This window comes from Myotis daubentonii, chromosome 16, assembly GCF_963259705.1.
Source record: "Myotis daubentonii chromosome 16, mMyoDau2.1, whole genome shotgun sequence".
Lineage (NCBI taxonomy): Eukaryota > Metazoa > Chordata > Mammalia > Chiroptera > Vespertilionidae > Myotis > Myotis daubentonii.
The window spans coordinates 9,172,826-9,197,196 of record NC_081855.1 but is presented as its reverse complement, the minus strand read 5'-3'; the positions used below and the strand labels follow the sequence as shown (position 1 = coordinate 9,197,196).

The 24,371-nt window shown below is 41.7% G+C and overlaps 1 protein-coding gene across 3 annotated transcripts; it reads left to right on the top strand.

Moving 5' to 3' along the window:
* The first annotated feature begins 282 nt into the window (after nt 1–282).
* Nucleotides 283–24,207, top strand: LOC132217977 (zinc finger protein 286A-like). 3 transcript variants are annotated; one of them, XM_059668559.1, is made up of 6 exons: nt 283–476; nt 1,394–1,482; nt 14,364–14,478; nt 16,360–16,470; nt 16,595–16,687; nt 24,135–24,207. In XM_059668559.1, exons 1-6 carry the CDS (start codon nt 383–385, stop codon nt 24,155–24,157), a joined length of 525 nt encoding a protein of 174 aa, XP_059524542.1. In that variant the 5' UTR covers nt 283–382; the 3' UTR covers nt 24,158–24,207. The 3 variants fall into 3 exon arrangements, 2 of the variants coding, with proteins under 2 accessions (XP_059524542.1, XP_059524543.1); XM_059668560.1 differs by lacking the exon at nt 16,360–16,470 and having other exon boundaries at nt 307–476; XR_009449062.1 differs by lacking the exons at nt 283–476; nt 16,360–16,470 and adding an exon at nt 1,198–1,286.
* The last annotated feature ends 164 nt before the right edge of the window (nt 24,208–24,371 follow it).

The following is a 24,371-nucleotide window of genomic DNA, read 5'->3' as shown; positions in this document are numbered from 1 at the left end:
GGGGCCTCGAGGGCGGACCATGAGCCCATCTCCCGCTCCGGCCGGACTCCCTCCGGCGGCTGCCGCCTCCCCGGGACGCGGGTGCGAGCGCGGTGCTGGCGGGCGCGACGGGCGGGGCGCGGGCCGGCGCGGGCTTCGGAGAGAGCCCGAACCCGGCGCCATCTCCTCCAAGCTGCTCGGTCCCCGCAGGTACAGTGCCGAGCGGCCGGAACAGGCAGCCGAGGATCGGTCTGGGGGACCTGGCCCCCCGCGGGATCCAGGTGCCGATGGCCCGGGCCCGAGGAAGAAGCGGGGCCTGACCTGACCCGGCCTTTCCGCAGCACCCCGAGGGCCGGCCGGCGGGAGGACGGGGCTTCTCGCTGTGACGTGCCGAGAGGTCCAGATGGAGGAGCGCGGAGACGGGAGCTCCGAATCTTCGGAACCGGGAGGATTGGGGATCATGGAGGCAGATTGGGCCGAGGTGCCCGAGAAGAGAGGTGAGAGTTGCGGGGCTGTTGGACTGTGTGCGGAAGGGGCCCTTCCTCCCCGAAAGGAAATGGGCTGCCCCCGGGGAGGTGGCCCTTGTCGGGCGGCTCTGCCAGTCTCCTTTGTCTGGGGCATGGCTGGGCTCCTTGCATGAGAATGCACGGCTTGGTGTGGGGCACCCCCTCTCCCCCTGAGCTGGTGCACAGTGGGTCCTGGAAAGCCACCCCAAAATGTTAGCAGCTCAGGCCAGAGCACAGCCTCAGTCACTTTTTCTCCCACGTTCTTTTCCCCCAGCTGTCAGTGAGTCTGGGAACGTAGCTTATTTGGCTGGCAGAAAATACCTCCCCACCTCTGTTATTCCCGTGGCACAACGTTCGTATTATGTCCGTCGCGCAGATACTGCTGTTTTGCATCTTGGAGAACAGGCGCGGAGGTCGGTAGTTGACTAGCCCGGTCTTTCTTGAAGTTTGGTCTGTGACTTCATGTCAGCCTTTTCTAATGGACTCAGTAGAAAATGTTTTCTCCTGACCCATGGCCTGCTCATGAGATTTCTGGAGTGCACCTCAGACCCAACTACTAGTAGCAATTATTAGGAAGGGGAATCTAGTGATCTACATGTAAATAAGCTTGCAGGGTGATTTTTGAGAACTGAGCCTATTTTTCTTATATTAATTTAATGTACATTAAGGTTGGAAATAAACTGGCTTATCCTCATTTCTCGATTAGAGGGTACACCTGCCAGTAGGTGTTCTGTCCCAGTGGCAACGTTCCTGGACTTTCTCCATGACCCCAGGGTCAAGGGTTGTCTGGGCTGCCTTCAGGTGCAGTACCTGCGGGAGCATCATTCCTAGAGGGAGGAATCTTTGTCTTGTAAATCTGAAGCACAGCATAGATTTAGATCCCACAGTTACCGCTTTCTTGCCCGTAGCTACGTCTTTCCAGGATTCTTTCTATTCCCAAGAGAAGAGCACAGAAAAGGGAGAAGTGGCAGCTCTCCACCTCACAGCCAGATCCCAGGTGAGTCTGTACTGATTATTGAAATTCCACCTTATTTCTCAGAGTACAGGCGCACCCTTCTTCTTGATGTCAAGTTCCTTTGTCTACTAGAGCCCATCTGGAGAGCTGAGTTCTAATCTAAGACTACTCGGGTGGCTAATGGACTCAGTAGAAAATGTTTTCTGCTAACCCATGGCATCTTCTCCATCTAGTTATACTTATTGTCAGTCAACAGGCAGGTAAGTAGCGTAATTACCCTTCTTTGCCTATTGTGCTAGTTGCTGAGCTTGGTAACGTAGGAAACTATTTTAATAGAACATATGGGGCATATCTTAATCTTTAGTTGATTATTCAGGATTCTTTTGTATTTTAGTTGTAATTCCAATTTGGTCCTGGGAGCGTGTCTGTGTAGCATCCACTTACCCTGCCACCATTTTTAATCTTCGGGGTATATCTTAACATTTATGTTTCTGCAAGGGAATCAACATACACATGACTGTTATGTAAGAAATTAAGAAAGCACCTTTCTTTAGAGCTGAAGTGAGTTATGAAAATAGTAAGTGCTCAAAAGTTCAGAAGAGCACTTGAATAGGAAAGCCTATGGAAGGCTTAACTTAAAGAGTTAAAATCCAGCCCTCCAAGATGATGAATGCACAAGTTTAGAAAGTGAAACAATTTTCCAATCTGTCTTAACAAAGGCAAATATTAAGAATTAATCTAAGTGGTGGTTGACCTAGCTGATTTGGCTTAATGGGTAGAGTGTTGGCTTGCAGACTGAAAGGTCCCGGGTTCAATTTCGGTCAAGGGCACATGCCAGGTTGTGGGCTCTATCCCAGTAGAGGGTGTGCGAGAGGCAGCTGATTAGTGATTCTCTCTCATCATTGATGTTTCTATCTCTGTCTATCCCTCTCCCTTCCTCTCTGAAATAAAGAAGAAAAAAAAGAAAAAATTTAAATGGTGGTCGTACTCTATGGGTGATTCATGTATTGGTCTTTCAACGTTTTGTATGTTTGAAATTTTTATTAAAAGAAGTTAGGTAAGAGAAAAGAGCTCTTCATGATGTGTGTGGCATGCCACAACCCACGATTCCTAAATTAGCCTTTTTCTTTGCTACTGTGATTCCAAGTGTAAAAAGTCCATATTGTACATTGGTACTGTTTGTAAAAGTGACTTCTTGGGGTCCTTATATACTTGCCTGAATTCATTGGTTTCTCAACTGCCTTACATTAGTATTGAAGACTATTAGTCAAGAAGCTTTAAGTTGCAGATGATAAAACTCAACTCAAACTGATGTAAGGGAAAGGTATTTAGAGAGAACCAAGATGGCGGCGATATACGCAGACGTGTCCCAGGTCGTGTCCCGGAGCAAATGGAGCGAGCAGCTGAAGCTAGTAACACTCACACCGAATTGGCGAAATTGCTCAGCTGGTGAGAGGGTTTGCAGCCGGGAAGAGCAGAACTCCCCTGGAAAGGTAAAAAAAAAACAGGGATTTGGGCAGGAAAGTTTGCCAGACCTCTGAGCCCAGAGAGTCGGAGGGAGACCGCGTGGCAGACAGCCGCGTCCCTTGGGACAGGCACAGCCCCTGACGGGGGAAAGGAGAACCGCGGGATTCCTGGCGCCGCCAGGGAAATTGAGAGCTGGGTTCTGTGATCACGGAGGACTGAGCCTAAAGGGGGCAGCCTGAAGAGCTGACCTGACCATGCAGTCCCGGTAAGAGAAGAAGCTTACAGAAACCAAGCCTTCCCCGTTTCCGCGGCCGGCATTTGTTTGTTTGTTTTCACTGAATCCTGTTCATGGGACATTTCGGATACAGACACTCACCTGTGCTGAAGAGAGGGAGAGTGTGCTGAGGAGTGGAATCTGGGGAGAGACTGGGGAAAGAGGGGGAGCTGGGAGAGGTGGTAGTGAATTGAGTGCTGAGACACCCCTGAGCCCAGGACTGGGGCAGCCACCCTCTCCAGAGAATGAGACTCCTCCCCCCAGCCCCCAGGCAAGGAGCACAGCCACACCCAGATTCCACCCTGTACGACATCAAGGATTAAGATAACCTGATCAGTCCCTGGGAGTTAACAGGGTCTGGCCTATAGGGGGATTTTCAATCCCAGCAACAACATAGCGCCAGTAACTAACTATTACGCAGTCAGCTCTGGGCAGTGAACTTCCACTGGACAGAGAGGCCCTATAGCCTCAGAGGCCAACGCCAGAACACTGCCACCCAGAGGCTGACCCACAAACTGACTCTTTGCTAAACACAAAATAAGGCAGTCTGGGAAATAAATGCGGCATGCTTTAAAATAAGGACTGTGGTTTACAACACAGAGGAACAGTATATCGCAGGGAAACTCAACACTCTCCTGAATACCTGGAAGGTCTAAGGCGATCCACACTGAAGAATAGAAGAAACGAAGGACCTTCACAACTGCAATTTTTTTTTTCTTTTTTCACTTTTTAACTAAGAAACCAATTTTTCTTCATTTTTTTTTTCTGTTCTTTTTTTTTTTTTCTTTTCTTCTTTTTCCATCACCTGATTTTACCCTTTCAATTACTACCTTCTTATTTTTAACCAGTATTATTACTGCTACCATTTTACCATTTTTTAAAGTTCCATTTTATTTTTTCTTTATTTTATTTTGGGATTAGTGTTCACCATTCTATTTTCATCGTTATATTATTGGTTGTTTCTAGTTTGCATTCATATCCAGGGAGCTGTTGCTGGAATTTATTGGGATTAATGGCTGTTCTATAGGAGTATTCTCCTCATATAAAAAGTCTCTTCCCCTCTTCCACTTCATTCTCTCTTTTCGCTCTTTTTTTTTCTTTTCTTTTCTCGCTTTTATTTCCCCCCCTCCTTTTAACCAATTTCATTTTTGCACTCCCTTTTTTTGGTCCCTACTTTTCTTTTCCTTTTTCTCTTTTATCTTTTTCTCTTCCTTCTTCCTTATCCCCTAATTCTCTTAATTCAGGTGGTCACCTTTAATTGGGGTTATCAATATCGTGAATATATTTGTGTATAGTGCCTGGTACGTGGTGCCTTGTTGTGTTGTATTTTGTGCCTTTAAATCAACGCAGCAGATCCAAGCAACAGCAACCTCCTGAGCACCACATCTTCTGCTGAGGAAAAGCAGCTGTACGTGAAACCTCGCCCCACCAGCCAGAAGAGCCACCACAGCTGTGAACAGCACCCACCAGAGGAGCTGCTGACAACTGAAGAGCAGCTGCTACCGCAACCGCCCGAAGAGCAACCACAGACCAAGGAGTCACTGTCACCAAGGGAGCAACCACTGAACGACTCAACGTCTAGATATGTCAGTGAGATCAAACATGGGTAGACAAAGAAACCCCCAAAGGAAAGAGAAGGAGGACTCTCCAGAAAAGCAGCTAAGTAGTACAGAGGCATGCAACATGACAGATAAAGAATTCAGAATGAGGATCCTAGAGTGCATAAACCGGATGGAGGAAAAAATCGACAACCTCTGCAAGAAGCAAGAAGAAACAGATGAAAAAATCGATAACATATGGAAGAAGCTAGAAGAAACAGATGAAAAAATCGATAACATATGGAAGAAGCTAGAAGAAACAGATGAAAAAATCAACAACCTAAGTAAGACCCAAGAAGAAATGAAGAGTGATATAGCTGCAATGAAAAACTCCATTGAAAGTATCAACAGTTGACTAGGAGAAGCGGAGGACCGAATTAGTGAATTAGAAGACAAGGAAGCAAAACACACCCAAAATGTACTGCAATTGGAGAAAAAAATTAAAAGACAGGAGGAGAGCCTAAGGGAGCTTTGGGACAACATGAAACGAAACAACATACGAATAATAGGAGTACCAGAACAACAGAAGGATGAACAAGGATTAGAAAACCTACTTGAAGAAATAATATCAGAAAACTTTCCTGAGGTGGGGAAGAAAAAAGTCACACAAGCCCAGAGAGTCCCAAACAAGGTGAACCCGAAAAGACCCACACCAAGACACATCATAATCACCATGGCAAATGTTCAGGACAAAGAGAGAATCTTACAGGCTGCAAGAGAGAGACGGAAAGTTACATACAAGGGATCTCCCATTAGATTGTCAAATGATTTCTCAACAGAAACACATCAGGCCAGAAAAGAATGGACTGAAATTTACAAAGTGATGCAAAGCAAAGGACTGAATCCAAGAATACTCTATCCAGCAAGGCTATCATTCAAACTTGAAGGGGAAATAAGAAGCTTCACAGACAAAAAAAGGCTAAGGGAGTTTGTCACCACCAAGCCAGCAATGCAAGGAATGCTAAAGGGACTGGTATAAAAATAAGAAATAAAAAGCTCAGAAAGAAAACAGCCACACAAAAAAAGAAATGGTTACAAACAAGTACCTTTCAATAATAACTTTAAACGTAAACGGACTAAATGCTCCAACCAAAAGACATCGAGTGGCTGAGTGGATAAAAAAACATGACCCATACATCTGCTGTCTACAAGAAACCCACCTCATTAGAAGGGACTCAGACAGACTGAAAGTGAAAGGATGGAAAAATATCTTTCAGGCAAATGGAAAGGAAAAGAAAGCTGGGGTAGCAATACTTATATCGGACAAAATAGACCTCAAAGTGAAGGCCTTAACAAGAGATAAGGAAGGCCACTTCATAATACTAAAGGGATCAATACAACAAGAAGATATAACCCTGGTAAACATATATGCACCCAATGTAGGAGCACCCAAATTCATAAAAAAACTCCTGGAAGATATCAAAGGAGAGATCGACAACAATACAATCATAGTAGGGGACTTTAATACACCATTGACAGCACTGGATAAGTCCTATAGACAAACAATCAGCAAAGATACAGCAATCCGAAATGACTCACTAGATCACATGGACTTAATAGACATCTTCAGAACACTTCAACCCAAAGCCACGGAATTTACATTCTACTCAAGTGCTCATATGACATATTCAAAAAGAGACCATATATTGGGTCACAAGCAAAGTATCCCCCAATTCAAGAAGATTGAAATCGTAAAGAGCATCTTCGCAGACACGATGGCATAATATTAGAATTAAACTACAATAAAAACAACTCAAAATACTCAAACACCTGGAAGCTGAATAGCATGTTATTAAATATTGATTGGGTTACCAATGAGATCAAAGAAGAAATTAAAAACATCCTGGAAACTAATGATAATGAAAACACAACAATCCAAAACCTATGGGACACAATGAAAGCAGTCCTGAGAGGGAAGTTTATAGCTCTACAGGCCTATCTCAAAAAATAAGAAAAAATGGTAGTAAATAATCTAACTCTACAACTCAAAGAATTAGAAAGAGAGCAACAAGAAAACCCCAGAGTGAGCAGAAGGAAGGAGACAATAAAGACTAGAGCAGAAATAAATGACAATGACATAGAGACCAAAACAGCAATACAGGAAATCAATGAAACCAAGAGCTGGTCCTTTGAAAGAATAAACAAGATTGACAAACCTCTAGCCAGACTCACCAAGAAGCAAAGAGAGAGGACCCAAATAAAAAAAAAATCAGAAATGATTGAGGTGAAATAACAACAGACCCCACAGAAATACAAATGATTGTTAAAAAATACTATGGACAGCTCTACTCCAACAAACTAGACGACCTGGAGGAAATGGACAAATACTTAGAAAAATACAACATTCCAAAACTCAATCAGGAAGAATCTAATAATCTCAACAGGCCAATAAGTATGGAAGAAATTGAAGCAGTCATCACAAAGCTTCCATCAAACAAAAGCCCAGGACCAGATGGCTTCACAGGGAAGTTTTACCAAACATTCAAGGAAGATCTAAAACCTATCCTCCACAGACTACCACAAAAAATTCAAGAGGAAGGAACACTTCCAAGATTATTCTATGAAGACAGCATCACCCTAATACCAAAACCAGGTAAAGACAACACAATAAAAGAGAATTACAGGCCAATATCCCTCTTGAACATAGATGCCAAAATCCTCAACAAAATCTTAGCAAATCGGATCCAGCAGTACATCAGAAAGATCATACACCATGGCCAAGTAGGATTTATCCCAGGGATGCAAGGATGGACAATATCTGCAAATCAATAAACGTGATACATCACATAAACAAACTGATAGAAAAAAAACACATGGTCATATCAATTGATGCAGAAAAAGCATTTGACAAAATTCAACACCCATTTTTGATAACAACTCTCAGCAAGGTGGGAGTAGAAGGATCATACCTCAACATAATAAAAGCCATATATGACAGGCCCACAGCCAGCATCATACTCAACGGACAAAAACTAACACCATTTCCCCTAAGAACAGGAAGAAGACAGGGATGCCCCCTCTCACCACTCCTGTTCAACATAGTACTGGAAGTGTTAGCCATTGCAATTCGGCAAGAAGAAGAAATAAAAGGCATCCAAATTGGAAAAGAGGAAGTAAAACTGTCCTTATTTGCAGACGACATGATATTATACATACAAAACCCTAGAGACTCCATCAAAAAGCTACTAGACTTAATACATGAGTTTGGCAATGTAGCAGGATACAAAATTAACCCCAAGGAATCTGAGGCATTTCTATACAACAATAGTGAACTTTCAGAAAGAGAGATTATAAAAACAATCCCGTTTACCATCGCACCCAAAAAATTAAGCTACCTAGGAATAAACTTAACTAAAGAGGTAAAAGACCTCTACTCAGAAAACTACAGGACATTGAAAAAAGATATAGAGGAAGACATAAACAGATGGAAGAAGATACCATGTTCATGGATTGGTAGAATCAACATCATTAAAATGTCCATACTACCCAAAGCAATCTATAAATTCAACGCACTTCCCATTAAAATACCAATGGCATACTTCACAGATCTATAACGAACTCTCCAAAAATTCATCCGGAATAATAATAAAAAAAAGACCCCGAATAGCTGCAGCGATCCTGAAAAAGAACAAAGTAGGTGGGATCTCAATACCAGATATCAAGATGTATTAGAAAGCCACTGTTCTCAAAACTGCCTGGTACTGGCACAAGAACAGGCATATAGATCAATGGAATAGAATAGAGAGCCCAGAAATCGGCCTGAACCAATATGCTCAATTAATATTTGACAAAGGAGGCAAGAACATACAATGGAGCCAAGATAGTCTCTTCAATAAATGGTGTTGGGAAAATTGGACAGATACATGCAAGAAAATGAAACTAGACCACCAACTTACACCATACACAAAAAATAAACTCAAAATGGATAAAGGACTTAAATATACGACGGGAAACCATACAAATACTAGCAAAATCCAAAGGAAACAAAATCTCAGACATATGCCGAAGCAATTTCTTCACTGATACAGCTCTTAGGGCACTTGAAACTATAGAGAAAATGAATAAATGGGACTACATCAAAATAAAAAGCTTCTGCACAGCAAAAGAAACCATCAACAAAATAATGAGAAAACCCACTGTGTGGGAAAACGTATTTGCCAATGACATATCTGATAAGGGCCTAATCTCCAAAATTTATAGGGAACTCATACAAATTAACAAAAGGAAGTTAAACAGTCCAATCAAAAAATGGGCAAAGGACCTAGATAGACACCTTTCAAAAGGGGACATTCAGAAAGCCAAGAGACATATGAAAACATGCTCAAAGTCACTAATCATCCGAGTGATGCAAATCAAAACAACAATGAGGTACCATCTCACATCTGTCAGACTGGCTATCATCAACAAATCAATAAACGACAAGTGCTGGAGAGGATGTGGAGAAAAAGGAACACTTGTGCACTGCTGGTGGGAATGCAGACTGTTGCAGCCACTATGGAAGACACTATGGAGTTTCCTCAAAAAACTGAAAATGGAACTGCCATTTATTCCTGTGTTCCCACTTCTAGGAATATATCCCAAGAAACCAGAAACACCAATCAGAAAGTATATATGCACCCCAATGTTCATAGCAGCACAATTCACCATAGCTAAGATCTGGAAACAGCCTAAGTGCCCATCAGTAGATGAATGGATTAGAAAACTGTGGTACATCTACATGATGGAATACTATGCTGCTGTAACAAGGAAGGAACTATTACCATTTGCAATGGCATGGATGGAACTAGAGACCATAATGTTAAGTGAAATAAGGCCCAGAAATCAGGATTTTAAAAAAGATTCTGAGGTGATTCTAATGTGCAGCTAAGTTTGAGAACCACTGATTTAGGGGAACATATTAGATCAGTATTTCTGATCTTACCAAAAACATTTTAAATGAATTTAAGATGAATACATTTTACTGCAACTTTTTTTTCTTTTGAAAGTCTAATGCAGGTGGAATGAAAAATTTGAAAACAAAAAATGAGAGAATATGAATAGACTCTATTTAATTTTATGATGTAGAGATAGATCTAACACTTTCCACATGTTGATTTTTTTGGGGGGGGAGATGAGATGTAAAGGAGAAAAAAGGTCAGTCCTATGAAGTCCTGAACAAAGAGCCTTGCAGACACAGATGTGTGTGCAAAGGCCCTGAGGTGGGAAAGAGCTCCCCGGGTTTTAGGAATGAAATACAGCCCAGGGTGGCTGGAGTAAAGAGGAGAGTGAGACAGGAAGTTGTGCAGAGCAAGGGGTCCAGAGCCTGCAGTCTTGTTCAGGTTGTAAGATTTATTCCAGGTGCAATGAGGAGTTTTAGAGGATTTTAAGTGAAAGATTTTAAGTGAAAGATATTTAGCAACTATCTTTCTATTTGTATTTTACGAAGATATTTTAATAATCAGATATGGCTGTTGCATTTTGGATCACATGCTTTTTCAATGCCTGTCACTTTTTATTAACTTTTATAAAGGTACCTTTTTAAATTTTAGAATATTCATTCCTAGGCTTAATTTTCTAAAAAGCCTACAACATCTGAGAAATGTAATTATTTTCATTTGAAATTTATCTTTAAGAATAGTTGATATACAATCTTATATGGTTATAGTGTTTCAGGTGTTTGATATTGTAATTTGACAATTTTATCAGCTAACCAGTTTTTTCTTTCTTTTTTTCTTTTTTATTAATAATAGCTACTTCATTCATATATATATATCTACACTAATAAAAGAGAAAAATGGTAATTGGCGTACGACAATACCCTTTTCATTGGCTAATCAGGGCTATATGCAAATTAACTGCCAACTATGATTGGCAGTTAACTGCCAACTATGATTGGCAGTTAACTGCCAACAAGATGGCGGTTAATTTGCATATGTAGGCACAATGCAGGGAGGCGAAAGGGAAAGCAGGAAGAAGCCCCCTGCCACTGACAGTGATCAGAAACCCAGGGGGGAGCTAAGAGCTGGGGAGCAGGGCAAAGGTGGCCCTGGGTTCGCCTTTGCCCTGCCCCCCAGCCATGATCGGAGAATCAGGCGCCTTTGCCGCCCTGGCCAGTGATAGCAGGAAGTAGGGGTGGAGCCAGCGATGGGAGCTGGGCACGGTCGAAGCTGGCAGTCCCAAGAGCTAGGGGTCCCTTGACTGGGCCTAAAGCGAAGCCCACGATCGCGGGGCCGCTGCAGCTGTGGGTCCCCGCTGCCCGGGCCGGACGCCTACTATGCTGCTGTAAAAAGGAAGGAACTCTTACCATTTGCAACGTCATGGATGGAACTGGAGAGCATTATGCTAAGTGAAATAAGCCAGTCAATAAAGGAAAAATACCACATGATCTCACTCATTCATGGACAATAGAGACCATTATAAACTTTTGAACAATAATAGATACAGAGGCAGAGCTGCCTCAAACAGATTGTCAAACTGCAGCAGGATGGCCGTGGAGGGTTGGGGGGCAGGAGGTAGGGGGGTAAGAGATCAACTAAAGGACTTGTATGCATGCATATAAGCATAACCAATGGACATAAGACACTGGGTGATAGGGGAGGCTAGGGGACTGTCTAGGGCGGGGGGATAAAATGGATACATATGTAATACCCTTTGTAATACTTTAAGCAATAATAAAAAAAAGGTATTTATGGGCTATCATGACTGAGAAATCCAGGTCTAACTAGAAATAAGCTCAAGTAATAACATTAGGACCTATTTCCTCCATTTCACTGACTTCTTCTTTTCTCTCTGTGGGTTTTCCTCTCAAGCAAGCTTTCTTCCTAGTGCTGGCCCCTACCACATCTAGGCTTACAGCTTCCCACGCTGAAGACCCCAGACAAAGGGCAGCTTCCCTCCTGGTCATTCCAGCAGAAGTCCAGGGGTTAACTCTTTAACGGCTATTAGGCCCATTCTTGGACCAATTTGGACAGAACTATGGGATATACCTGCACCCACACATGGAAGTACACATACCACCCATGAGTCAGATACAATTAATCCTACCTGAACTCACTGGCCAGCATAGTAGCCAAGGAAAATCCAACTACAAGTGCCAGAGGAACACTTTGATGTTAGATTCAAGACTGTTAGAGCCTCGGGTAGATTAAACCTTTTATGGAAATTTTTAAAAACTTTTGTCCTTTTTGCATTGCATTAGGTGTGGTGTGATGCTTTGCCTGGACTGTGTGTTTCGTGTATTCAATTTTTTAAAAGTATTAAAGTTTTAATTCTTAGTTGGTTGTAACCAGGTGAATAGCACAGACATATATAAATGTAAAACTAATATTACTTCCTCCTCAAATTCAGTCCCCTTCTTCTCCCTACTGAGGGTAACAGTTTGATTTCCCAGTATATCTCTCCATATGCTCTTGGTGAACTTGCACTCCTATATTCAGACATGTAATGTTTCCTTTGATTTCTCCCACTGCCAGTCCCCAACTTTGGGGTGTTTTTAGGAGGGTTATGGAATAAACAGGATTTGGCTTTTTTTTAAGGGAAATTAATTCACTCGGCCAGTGTGGCGCAGTTAGCTGAGTGTTGTCCCATGCAACAGGAGGTCAATAGTTTGATTCCTGGTCAGGACACATGCCTGAGTTGGGGGCTCAATCCCCAGTAGAAAATGAACAGGAGGCAGCCAATCCATGTTTCTCTCTCTCCCTCTCCCTTCTCTCTGAAATCAATTAAAAAAAAAAAGTTTACTGTTTTTTTTAAAGGGAAATTAACTCATTCGCATTAATATGATCGTATGTTTCAAATTTTTTTTGCCATGTGATTTTTATAGTTATATTTACTATGCTTTCCTTGTTTTTTGTGTGTGTGTTTTTGTCTTTTGTGCATTGGTTTGCAGTTGTGTCCCGATTTTTTCTTCTAATCGTCTGGAAGTTAATTTTCATTGAGTGTCAATTTAGCTGGGGGTATGCAGGCTGTACGATCTCAGTCATTTTTCCTCAAAATTCCTTGTCTACTTAGAGATTTACATTTTATTTTATTTTCCAAGGATGATTGTTGTATGTTTTTAAGTCTCAGATTATTTCCGTTTTTGAAAACTATTTTGAAATAATTTAAGGTTTAAAGAAATGTAAATGGTAGAAAGATTTCTTACATACTAGGGTTAGGGTTAGGATTTACCCTCCATTCATATTCTCCAAAAGATAACACTTTACCTCACTTTATTCTCATTTTCCAAAATCAGGACACTAGCATTGATACAGTACTACAACCTACTGACCTTATTTAGACCTCCCAGCTAACCTATTGTTCTTGTCTCCCCCCACCTTTAATTTCTGCTTTTATCCTGTAATTCTTTGTTTCTCTTAGTTTGTTGTTCTTTCTCTAACTTGACCTGTATGCTTTGCTAATTTATTTGCATTATTTTTTAATGAAATGGAAGTGTTTAAAGCTATGAAATCACCTCTGAGTACAGTTTTAGTGATTTGGCATTCGTTTTGCATTTTATTATTTTGACATTCGGATGTTTATTTCAATTATCAGTTTTTGCTCTGTTCTATTTATGCTTGGAATCTATTTAAATTTACTTTGTTACTTTTGCAAATGCTTCATGAATGTTTAAATAGGTGTTTTCTATCCAGTTAAGGCATTTGATATATATTTATTTCAATAACCTTGCAATATTATTCACATTCTGTATGGTTTTATTTTAAAAGGCATGTAATGCCTTGGCTGGTATGGCTCAGTTGGTTGGAGTGTCGTCCATGCACCAGAGGTCACGGGTTCATTTCATGGTCAGGGCACATACCTAGGTTGCAGTCAGGGCACATACAGGAGACAAGGGATCGATGTGTCTGTAGCACATCAATGTTTCTCTCGCTCTCTCGCTCTTGTTCTTTCTCTCCCTCACTCTCTAAAAAGTAAAAATAAACTTCATATTCTTTAAATAAGTAAACAAAAAGGCATATAATAATACTTATATGTGTTCACCTCCTTACAGTTTTGTATTTTTTTTGTCTTATAGAAACTTAATTCTATGGTATTTACACATAAACCTCAGTTCTTTCTGTTCCCTTACTCAGTCTGTTGCCATCATTTTTCAGTTACTGCTTTTTGCTTTAAATTATTTCCGTGCTTAATTGGATTTGGGGCTCACTGCCAGTCATTTATTTCATTCCATGACTTATCCACTAATAAGGTCTGTATTTCAACTCATCTTCTGATTGGCTAGATTGAGTCTTCAAGTTTTTATTGAGGACGCACAAGGAGAGTTATGCAGACAGGCTTTTTTTCCTCCTCTATTTTGTCTACTTTGCCAAACTGCATTGTCAACTCATTAGTTCATGTTTTATTTTTAACTCTTTATTTCCCAGAAAAGTGATGTCTCTCAATGGAGAAACTCTCATATTGAACCTAGCAGAGCGCGCATGGCACATAACTGATGCCAGTGGCTTTACATAGAATATTCAGACTCTGAATACTATTAGAACACTTGTCATGTATCGCTGTCACTTTAGGTGTACTCAGTCGCTCTGCTCCAGGGCCACCAGAACTGCGGGGGGCGAGGGATGCTGTCAAGTGAAAGATGGTGAACAGAAGTATGTTTTGTGTCTTAGGCGTCCGTGACATTCAAGGATGTGGCCATGGACTTTACCCCCGAGGAGTGGGGGAAGCTGGATCCTGCACAGAGGGACGTGATGCTGGAGAACTATAGGAACCTGGTCTCGCTCTGTAAGGACGGCTTCTCATTGTGACTCTGCAGTCTGCTCAGGGACAGCATTCCTTATTGACAGTGAAATAGCTTCACAAAGCCTTCGCTTTTCCATTCAGGAGTCATAAAGTCTGAATCCTGTTGGACCCAGAGACAAATCTATTCCTGTTCTAGGTTCTTGGTGAACTGCCTATGCTTGTTTTGTATTAGGATTTTTTGGATTGAAGTGACAGAAACCTAATTCACACTAGCTTAGGGGGCAGGGAGTCTTCTTTTTTTCCATTGATTAAAAAAAAACCACCATATGTATTGTAAGTTAAGTAAATTAATCTATTTTTTAAAAGAGATAACATTTTCCTGGGTATCTTTTGGAATTGAGTAACCGTTGATCCTGCCTAATTTTTTTTTTTTTCAGATGGTTCTGTTTTCGTTTTCCCCTTATCCCTAAGGTGCAGTGCTTACCCCTAGAGAGGGCAAATTACTTTTTAAGGTATTTCTCTTCTTTGAAGTTTGTGGCCTTATGAATTTTCAACTAAAAGCCCACATTAACAGCTTGTCGATACTGATATGGGATAAGTACAGCCTCACTTTCTAGAAATCTGTCATTTCTAAAGTCTGTCCTCAGCATGTTACCCCCCAGCTGTTGTGGTCTACTTAACGTTGTGCTTTTCATATGCGCAGCTCAGGACTCGAAAAGATTGGATGGTATTTGTATATAGATTTTGGTGCTCCTCCATAGTTACTTTCTCTATTGGTAGTCCTTTGATAGAACTAAATTGCACTTTCTCAGCAGCAGTAAGACTTTGGCTTTTTACTTGTACTTGATTGCCCCACACCATGATCTGGAAGTATCATCAAGGTGAATATGAATACTACAACATATGTTTGCTTCTGTACTGTAGCCCAAATGTTATTGCTCATCTCTGCCTTCAAAATGTGGCTTTTGAAGTTAAATTGGGTTATTTACCTGTCTTTCTACAAAACAGTTAAATCCATTGGCATATTGATGGGAGGTGGGAAAGATGGGGTGTTTTTTATCTGATTAAGCTTGCTCTTACGTAGGCATTGTGAACCTGGATTAAGTTGGACTTATAAATATTTCTGTCTTCCTTCAGTCATAATGCTGGGCCTCATACGTATCCCTACCTTTCCTCCAGGGGTGAATACTTCTCCCAGCTGCACTGGGTTTCCGCCACTTTCCTCAGGTAACAGTGTTGGAGCCCATCCCCTGGCGATGAAGGCTTCTGTTAATGAAGAGAGGTGGGTTTAGGTAGAGTTTAGGTATTGGATTCCATTCCCCACGTGGGAAAAATCTTGATTCAGGGAATCCAATATATAACCAGGAATTTCTTTTTTCTTTTTTAAATCCTGTGGCTTGGCTTTGCCCTACTGGCTTTATTCCTAGGGTCTCCCCATGTGGCAAAGATGGCCTTTAGTAGCTCTAGGGTTATATTATTCTTCCAATTAGAGAACTAAGGGAAAAAAGGCAGTGCTTCTATCCTAGGAGTTTCAGCAAAGAGGGTCACATGTTGGTTAATGAAACAACGACTAGAGCCAGGGAAATAGGTTACTCTGGGCAGTTTGGAGCCTGTGTGTACCTGTGTGCATGTGTGTGCACACACGTGTACAAGTGCATTTATGTGTTTGTATGGATGTGGTAAGAACTATGTTAGCCCCTCCCCAACCTCATGTAATAAATTCCCTACGAAAGTGGGTTCTAGTAGCTAAAGAAGGAAGAAAGGAAAAGCAGAAGACAAAAATTCTAGTTACCACAGTCCCAACGTGTGGTGCTGCCCCTGGGGTCCTGTTTTCTCCAGTTCCTTCCCTAAGCTGAGGATTGATCTGCAGCGTCTCTCTGGAACGGCCTCAGTGAAGAAAGATAAGTTCTCCTCTTTTGACAGGCATGAACACTTGTGTTTTCCAGTGCATAGAAACTCCTTACCAGGCCCAGATTCCTGCAGATGTTTTAAGCTTCATGTGGAGGTCCATCTTCCCTCACTCCAGATCTTCCTGTAATTCCCATCCTCTTTGTAGATCAGGGATTTGGCACTATGCTCTACGATAGATGTTTGCCCATCACAAATAGCTATTAGTTAGTCCCATTTCTTTCTTTCTTCCTTTCTTTGTTTTGAGCAGGGCTTCCAGTTTCCAAGCCTGAGAACTACAATTTGGAGAATGGAAAGGAAACATTGATGCTTGAGAGAAAAGTCCCCAGAAGCAGCTATTCAGGTGAGTCAAATAGATGGGAGTCCTCGGAAATAATAGCCCCGCAGGACAGTGAAGAATTGGCACTTTTCGGTGCTTAAGAAAGACTATATTAGCAGTGCCTACATGCTTTATCCTATGATATAGGACGTATATAATAAAAGCGTAATATGCAAATCGACCAAACGAGGGAACCACCAGTCGGCAGGGGGGCCGGGCAGGCGAGCAGGTGGCACCAGGCCAGCCAAGGCGCATGCCAGTGGGCAGAGGGAAGGGATGGTGATGGGGCGGGAAGGGGGTGGGGGGAAGCAGCAGTGACCAGCAGCGGTGTGATGGGGTGCCTGTGCCAGCCAGCACTGTCCCCTGATCAGCGACCCAGTCGCCTCCTGCAGAGGGAGGCTGGCGGCAGCGGCAGTGGCAGGGTGATGGGGGAGGCGCCTTCCCCTGTTGGCCCAGTTGCCTCCCGCTGAGGGAGGCCTGTGGCTGGCGGGGGAGGGGGGAGCACCATCCCCTGATCTGCCCGCCCGGTCACCTCCCACAGAGGGGTGCAGGAGTGAGAGGACTGTCTCACAATCCAGGACCCCTCAGGGGATGTCGGGCCTAAACCGGCAGTCAGACATCCCTCTCGCAATCCAGGCTGCTGCATGCACCAATGACCATACTTTTCCCACAGGTGAAAGGCATCTTACTGTTGTATGGGCAGCTACATTTTTTTGCCCTAATTATAAAAAATAGTACATAGCATGATCCTTCTGTGGCAGTAGTACCATTTTCCCCATCTTATGGGTGGAAAACTGAAGCAGAGAGAAGTTAAGTAACTAATTGGCTTTGTCACACAGTTATTATAAGTGTCAGAATCAGGGTTGAGCACAAAATGTGCAAGCCAGAGCCCATGCATGTCATCACTGCATCATCCTGTTTTTTTCAGTGTTAGAGTAGCCTTGCCAGGTTTTAATTTTTAAATCTAAGAACCTGTTCCCAGTATATAGGGTAGGGTCCCTAGGCCTGACTAGCGATCAGGTCCATCTGCAGGGCGACCAGCAGGCAGGGCAATTGGGGGGCAGGGGGCCCCCAGCTGGTGGTCTGGCACCATCCGCTGGCCCGCCCAGCCCCAATCACCTCCCTCTGGGGGGCAGTGTGTGTCATAGCCATCAGCCATTCCGCCTTTCAGTCGATTTGCATATTAGGGTTTTATTATATAGGAGATATATATATACACACACACACACACACACATATATATATATATATATATATATATATATATATTTAATTAATTTCAGAGAGGAAGGGAGAGAGATAGAAACAGCAATGATGAGAAAGAGGCATTGATCAGCTGCCTCCTGCACGCCCTTTACTGGGGATCGAGCCCGCAACCTGGGCATGTGCCCTGACCAGGAATCAAACCTTGACCTCCTGGTTCATAGGTTGAAGCTCAACCACTGAGACACACCAGCCGGACTATTTTTAAAATATTTTAAATGAAGATAGCAATTTAAATATATATAAAAGTCGAGAAAAAAATCAAACACATGCTAATATTTTGCTTCATTTTGCCTCTTTTTCTTCTTTTTTTTCAATATAAATAAAAATATAACTACAGGTCCATGAATTTTCACAAGTTGAACACAGCTCCCGAATCAAGAAACAACCTTTCCAGCACGCCTAGAAATACCCTGTGCCCTCTTTAAGTCACTGCCCTCCTTCCTAGAGTAACCTTATCCTAACTTCTAATACCCAGATTAGTTTTGATTTAGTTTTATATAAACAGAATCATATTGTATATACTCTTGTGCCTGACTTCCTTCACTAAAGATTACTGTGAGATACATTCATTTTGTAACATTTAATTATAGTTCATTCTCATTGTTATATAGTCTTTCATTATGTCAGTATACTAGATTTTTGAGTAGTTCCAGTTTTTAGCTATATGAGTAATGCTGCTTATGTATATTCTCTCTTTTGATGAGCACATGTATGCATTTCTGTCGGATATATACATTAAGTAGAATTGTTGGGTTGGAGGGTAGATCATGTTCACTTTTGGTAGATATTGTCAAAAGATCCCCAAAGTACACTGCCAGTGTGGCTCGGTCAGTTAGAGCGTTGTCCCGAGCACCAACTGGTCGCAGGTTCAATTCCAGTCAGGGCACATACCCAGGTTGTGGGTTCAATCAATGCTTCTCTCTCACATCAATGTCTCTCTCTCTCTCTCTCTCTCTCTCTCTCTCTCTCTCTCTCTCTCTCTCCCCCTCCCTCCCTCTCTCCCTCTCCCTCTCCCTCTCCCTCTCCCTCTCCCTCTCCCTCTCCCTCTCCCTCTCCCTCTCCCTCTCCCTCTCCCTGTTCCCCTGTTCCCCTGTTCCCCTCCCTCTCCCTTCCTCCTTCACTTACTCACTCGCTTCCTCTCCAAATCAATAAAAACATATGCTCGGTGAGAATTTTAAAAATGCCGAAACCGGTTTGGCTCAGTGGACAGAGCGTCGGCCTGCGGACTGAAAGGTCCCAGGTTCGATTCTGGTCAAGGGCATGTACCTGGGTTGCGGGCATATCCCCGGTGGGAGATGTGCAGGAGGCAGCTAATTGATGTTTCTCTCTCATTGATGTTTCTAACTCTCTATCTCTCTCCCTTCCTCTCTGTAAAAAATTAATAAAATATATTTAAAAAAATAATTATAAAGAATTTTTTTTAAAAAGGAAAGAAAGAAAATCCAGCCTCACCCCCAGTATATAGTAGGAAAAGGGAGGAGGATTTTATGGTCTCTTCCGGTACTTGTGGCTGTTCTGTTACTACACCAAAACTGAGGAAGTGGTAGTTTCTTAAAGATTAGTTAACAGTGTGGCATCTGAAACTATATCCATGGTTTTTCATACTCTTACATTAAAACCTATTGATATTTTCACCCTAGCTGGGTTGGCTCAGTGGATAGAGCGTCAGCCTGCAGACTGAAGGGTCCCAGGTTCAATTCTAGTCAAGGGCACTTACCCAGGTTGCAGGCTCAATCCCCAGTAGGGGTATGCAGGATGCAGTTAATCAATGATTCTCCCTCATTATTCACACTAGATTGCCCAAGGAAGTCATTTTGACTGCTTTTTAATTTCAATTAGAAAAACAATTATGTATATAAGGACACAATGTCTTAGAATTTTGTTACTTTTTGTACAATATATAAATGTGTTTATTAATAATTGTAGTTACCTCCCCCCTCCTTCATTTCTGGTATATATATATATTATACCTATATTGCCTCAAAGCAGTCATTTTGACTGCTTGGGGAAATTTTAAATAATCAAATGACTCTTATTATTGAATTGAGTAAATTTCTTATATGACCAGTTCGGCTCTGTATTAAAATAACAGTTTTCATTTTTTTTCGATTACCGTCACATGATAACATACAAGTACATGATAAATTGTCGATACTTGATAAGTTGCAGTTGCTCAATAAGCTAAACTAGTACTTGTTATTCGAATCTTTATGCAGTGATACTTGTTCTAATAAGTTGTTTATTTTATTTCTTTTGCTCCGTAAATTCATGAAAGAAATGTCGAATAGAAGGGAGTTATTGGAAAAGCTAACGAACATAAGTGAAGAGTGCACCGATATAGAATCAGATGCAACAAATTCTGAACTATCATCTGAAAATGAATCGGGTTATATTCAAAGTGAAATATCTGACACTGAAGATAGCGATGAAGAGTCGATCACCAATGATGAAAAGGAAAGTGCCATCAATATGACCAGGAAAAGGTGTAGGGTGCTAAGTAGTTCAGACTCTGATGAAGAAACTGAACACACCTTTCAGGAGACCGAAACAGCTGCCGATGGTACTGTGTGGTCAAAATTTAACGAAGGTGGTATTCCTGGAAGGTTACCATCTACTTGTATTTTCAAGGGTATGAAAGGGCCAACAGGCTACGCAGAAAGGAACATTATGGCAGATAATCCTATCAGTGCGTTCTCGCTGATAGTAGATAACTATGTTATCAAACATAAAGAAGTGCACAGAGGAAGAAGGCCGCCGAATTCTGAGGAACGACTGGACAACAACGTTACCGGGAACATGTACTGGGATTTCATATGCTCGTGGAGCCTACGAGGCAAAAAATTTAAAACTCAGTTATTTATGGTCAGCAAAGTGGGGTCCCGAATTCTTCAGGAAAACTGGCGAGAGAAAAGTTCAAGCAAATCCTACGATTTATTCGTTTTGACAAAAGAACCGAAAGAAGTAGGCACCTACAAACAAATAAGTTTGCCTTGGTTTCGGAAGTAGGGGACAAGTTCATTGAAAATAGTCAAGCTTGCTATCAACCAGGGCAAAATATAACAGTTGACGAGCAATTATTTCCGTCAAAAGCCAGGTGCAGGTTTACACAGTATATGCCTAATAAACCCAACAAATTTGGCATCAAATTCTGGCTTGCATCAGATGTTAGTAGCAAATATGTTTTGAATGGTTTTCCTTATTTGGGGAAAGATGAACAACAACCATTGTCAGTGCTTCTCAGTGAACACGTTGTTCTGAAACTTGTCTAGCCATATACAGGCTGTGGAAGAAATATCACGACTGATAACTTTTTCACTAGCATGTCACTCGCAACAAAATTATTGGCCAAACAAACAACTCTAGTTGGAACTATTAGAGGAAACAAAAGAGAACTACCCAAAGCAGCCAAACAAACGAAGGATAACATGCCTCGTTTTTCCACTCTGCTATATAAATCAGAGAATTGTGTTCTTACAATATATAAAAGCAAACCAAATAAAAGAGTAGCTGTTCTAAGTTCTAAGCATAAATTTGTGAAAATTGATAAAAGTAATAAAAAAATGTTACCGGAATCTATTCAATTTTTTTTAATATATTTTATTGATTTTTCATAGAGCGGAAGGGAGAGGTATAGAGAGTTAGAAACATCGAAGACAGAGGAACATGGATCAGCTGCCTCCTGCACACCTACTGGGGATGTGCCCGCAACCAAGGTACATGCCCTTGGCCGGGATCGAACCTGGGACCTTTCAGTCTGCAGGCCGACGCTCTATCCACTGAGCCAAACCGGTTAGGGCCTATTCAATTTTATAACAGCACAAAATTTGGAGTTCATATGGCGGATCAAATGGCCAGAAAATACACAGTAAAAGCTAGTTCTCGTAGATGGCCCCTCCAAATATTTTTCGATATTTTAGATTTGGCTGCTATAAATGCTTGGATCTTTTACAAAGAAACGACAGGAATACAAATAGAACGAAAAGAGTTCTTGTTTCAATTAGCAGAACAGCTTTCCACCGAATACAGAGCTGGAAGACAGAAAAATTTATCAGAACATGAAGACCCACAAAGATCAACTGCAACATCATCAAATGCAACCCATTTTAACAAACGCCAAATTTGTCAAGTACAACTTTGCCACAACAACAAAACAAATAATATATGTGAAAATGTCAAAAGTATGTTTGCGGAAGATGTACACATAAAAAGATTTCCACTTTCATTTGCATAAAATGTACAAATCATAAATTATTTTTCCAAGTGAAGTAAATTTTTTTGTTAATATTTACTTGTTATATAACTGTATTTACTTGTTAATAACTTGTTATATAACTAAATAATATACAAAATATTAAAACTTAATTTTAAACAAATTTCTTTACACATTAGTTAATCTTTCACAATGCAGTCATTTTGACTGCTTTTGGGCAATATAGGTATATACTAAGTTTCAGTCTTTCTGGTGTTAATGTTTCTATCTCTCCCTTCCTCTCAGAAATCAATATATGAAAAAAAAACCCCAATTGATATTTTGGAAAATACTGGTCCACTGAGTTATGGAGATCGTCCAAATATTGGCACATTACATTATACAATATTTAAAAAATAACAGTCCTGGCCAGGCAGCTCAGTTGGTTATAGCATCATTGGATACACCAAGATTGTGGGCTTGATCCCCAGTCAGGGCACATACAAGGACTAGCCAATAAGTAAGTGGAACAACAAATTGATGTTTCTCTCTTTCCCTCTCTCAAATTAATAAAGGTATTTTAGACAATTTTCGATGTCACCACTGACATTGTCAGAAAAGTCAATTTTAAGTATTCCGAATACCAGCTGTCGGCCCCTGACTAGCTATCAGGCTATCTATCAATGGTAGTTAAATGTTTTTCAAAATTGTAATTTATTACTGGAAGCTCAAATCTTATCAAACACTGTCAGTTGTTTTTCTTGACGTGACAGGCTCACTTCATTCATCTATAGAAAATATCTGCCAAATATCCAACACGGGTAACATAACTTGTCTGTCAGGTGTTCTTTCCAGAAATATGTGGTCCATGAAAAAGATGGCTAGTTCAGCTCACAACTCAAACTATCTCATGAGTGGTTATCTTCAAGACAACCATCATACTGTGACATGACTAGCATTGCTTTATGAATATGTCCTATTTCATCAATCCAGAACATTAAAAAGGCATGTTCTCAAGGTTTGAAGTTTTTAAAAGTTAATAATGTTTACTGTTGTCCAGCTGGAGTGACTCAGTTGGTTGAGAATCATTCTGTGCACCAAAAGGTTGCAGGTTTGATTCCTGCACGGGGTACCTACCTGGGAGGTTGTGGGTTTGATCTCCAGTAAGTTAACCGATTGATGTTTCTCTCTCTCTCTCTCTCTCTCTCTCTCTCTCTCTCTCTCTCTCTCCCTTTCTATTTGTAAGCATGTCCTCAGATGAGGATTAAAAAATAATAACAATAATACTGTTTACTCGGGCATTTTTTATATGTATTTGTTTTTATTTCAGAAAGGAAGGGGGAGAGAGAGAAAAACATCAGTGATGAGAGAATCATTCAATCAGCTTCCCCCTCATCAATGTTCTTTGCTGCTCTCCAAGGAACACTGGTGGGGCCGCCCATCCTCTGTTATGGGCACGCAAGCTCTTGCCACGTCACAGGCTATTTCCACTGGAACACAGCCACGCCCACACATTATACACTGTCCGTGGCTGCTTTTGTAGCACCCTCTGGTACTTTACAGACAAAGCTTTGGGGCCCTGGTGTACGGAATAAAGTCAGCGTCCCCTGGCACAGCCAGCAGGACTGTATGACCAGGCCTCCACCAGTCCTCCCTGCCTAGTCTCGGTGTGCGTCCTCTACAGCCCCCTAAAGGGACGGTCCCCTGACCAGCTCATCTCATGACTCTGTTGCTACTCTTGCCTGGAGCTCTCTTCAGAGCTCCCCAGCTCCCAACTAAAACCAACCAGTCAACCAAAAGGTTGCACTGAAATGTTACCGGTTCGATTCCTGCTCAGGGTGTGTGTGGGAGGCAACTGATAGATATTTCTCACATCAATGGCTCTCTCTCTCTCTCTCTTTCTCTCTCTCTCTCTCTCTCTCTCTCTCTCTCTCTCTCTCTCTCTCTCTCTCCCTTCCACACTCTCTGAAAAACAAATTAATAAAAACGTGTTGGTTTTTTTTTTTTTAAATTCAGCTCAAGACAGGACTCTTCAGTGACACCATCTCTGCACCTCACCGGCCCTCCTGAAGCTCCCTCCCCGTGAGCTCACTTTTGGACAGATTTCTAGGTACATTCGAAGGGCAGGACACTTCATTGTTATACATATTGCCAGAGTGTCCTCCAGGGAGGTAGTTTCAACTTGCATTCCCCAAGTTCATGGAAACTGTCAGGTTCATGCAGCCCTGCCAATCTGATCTGGGAAACAGGTTT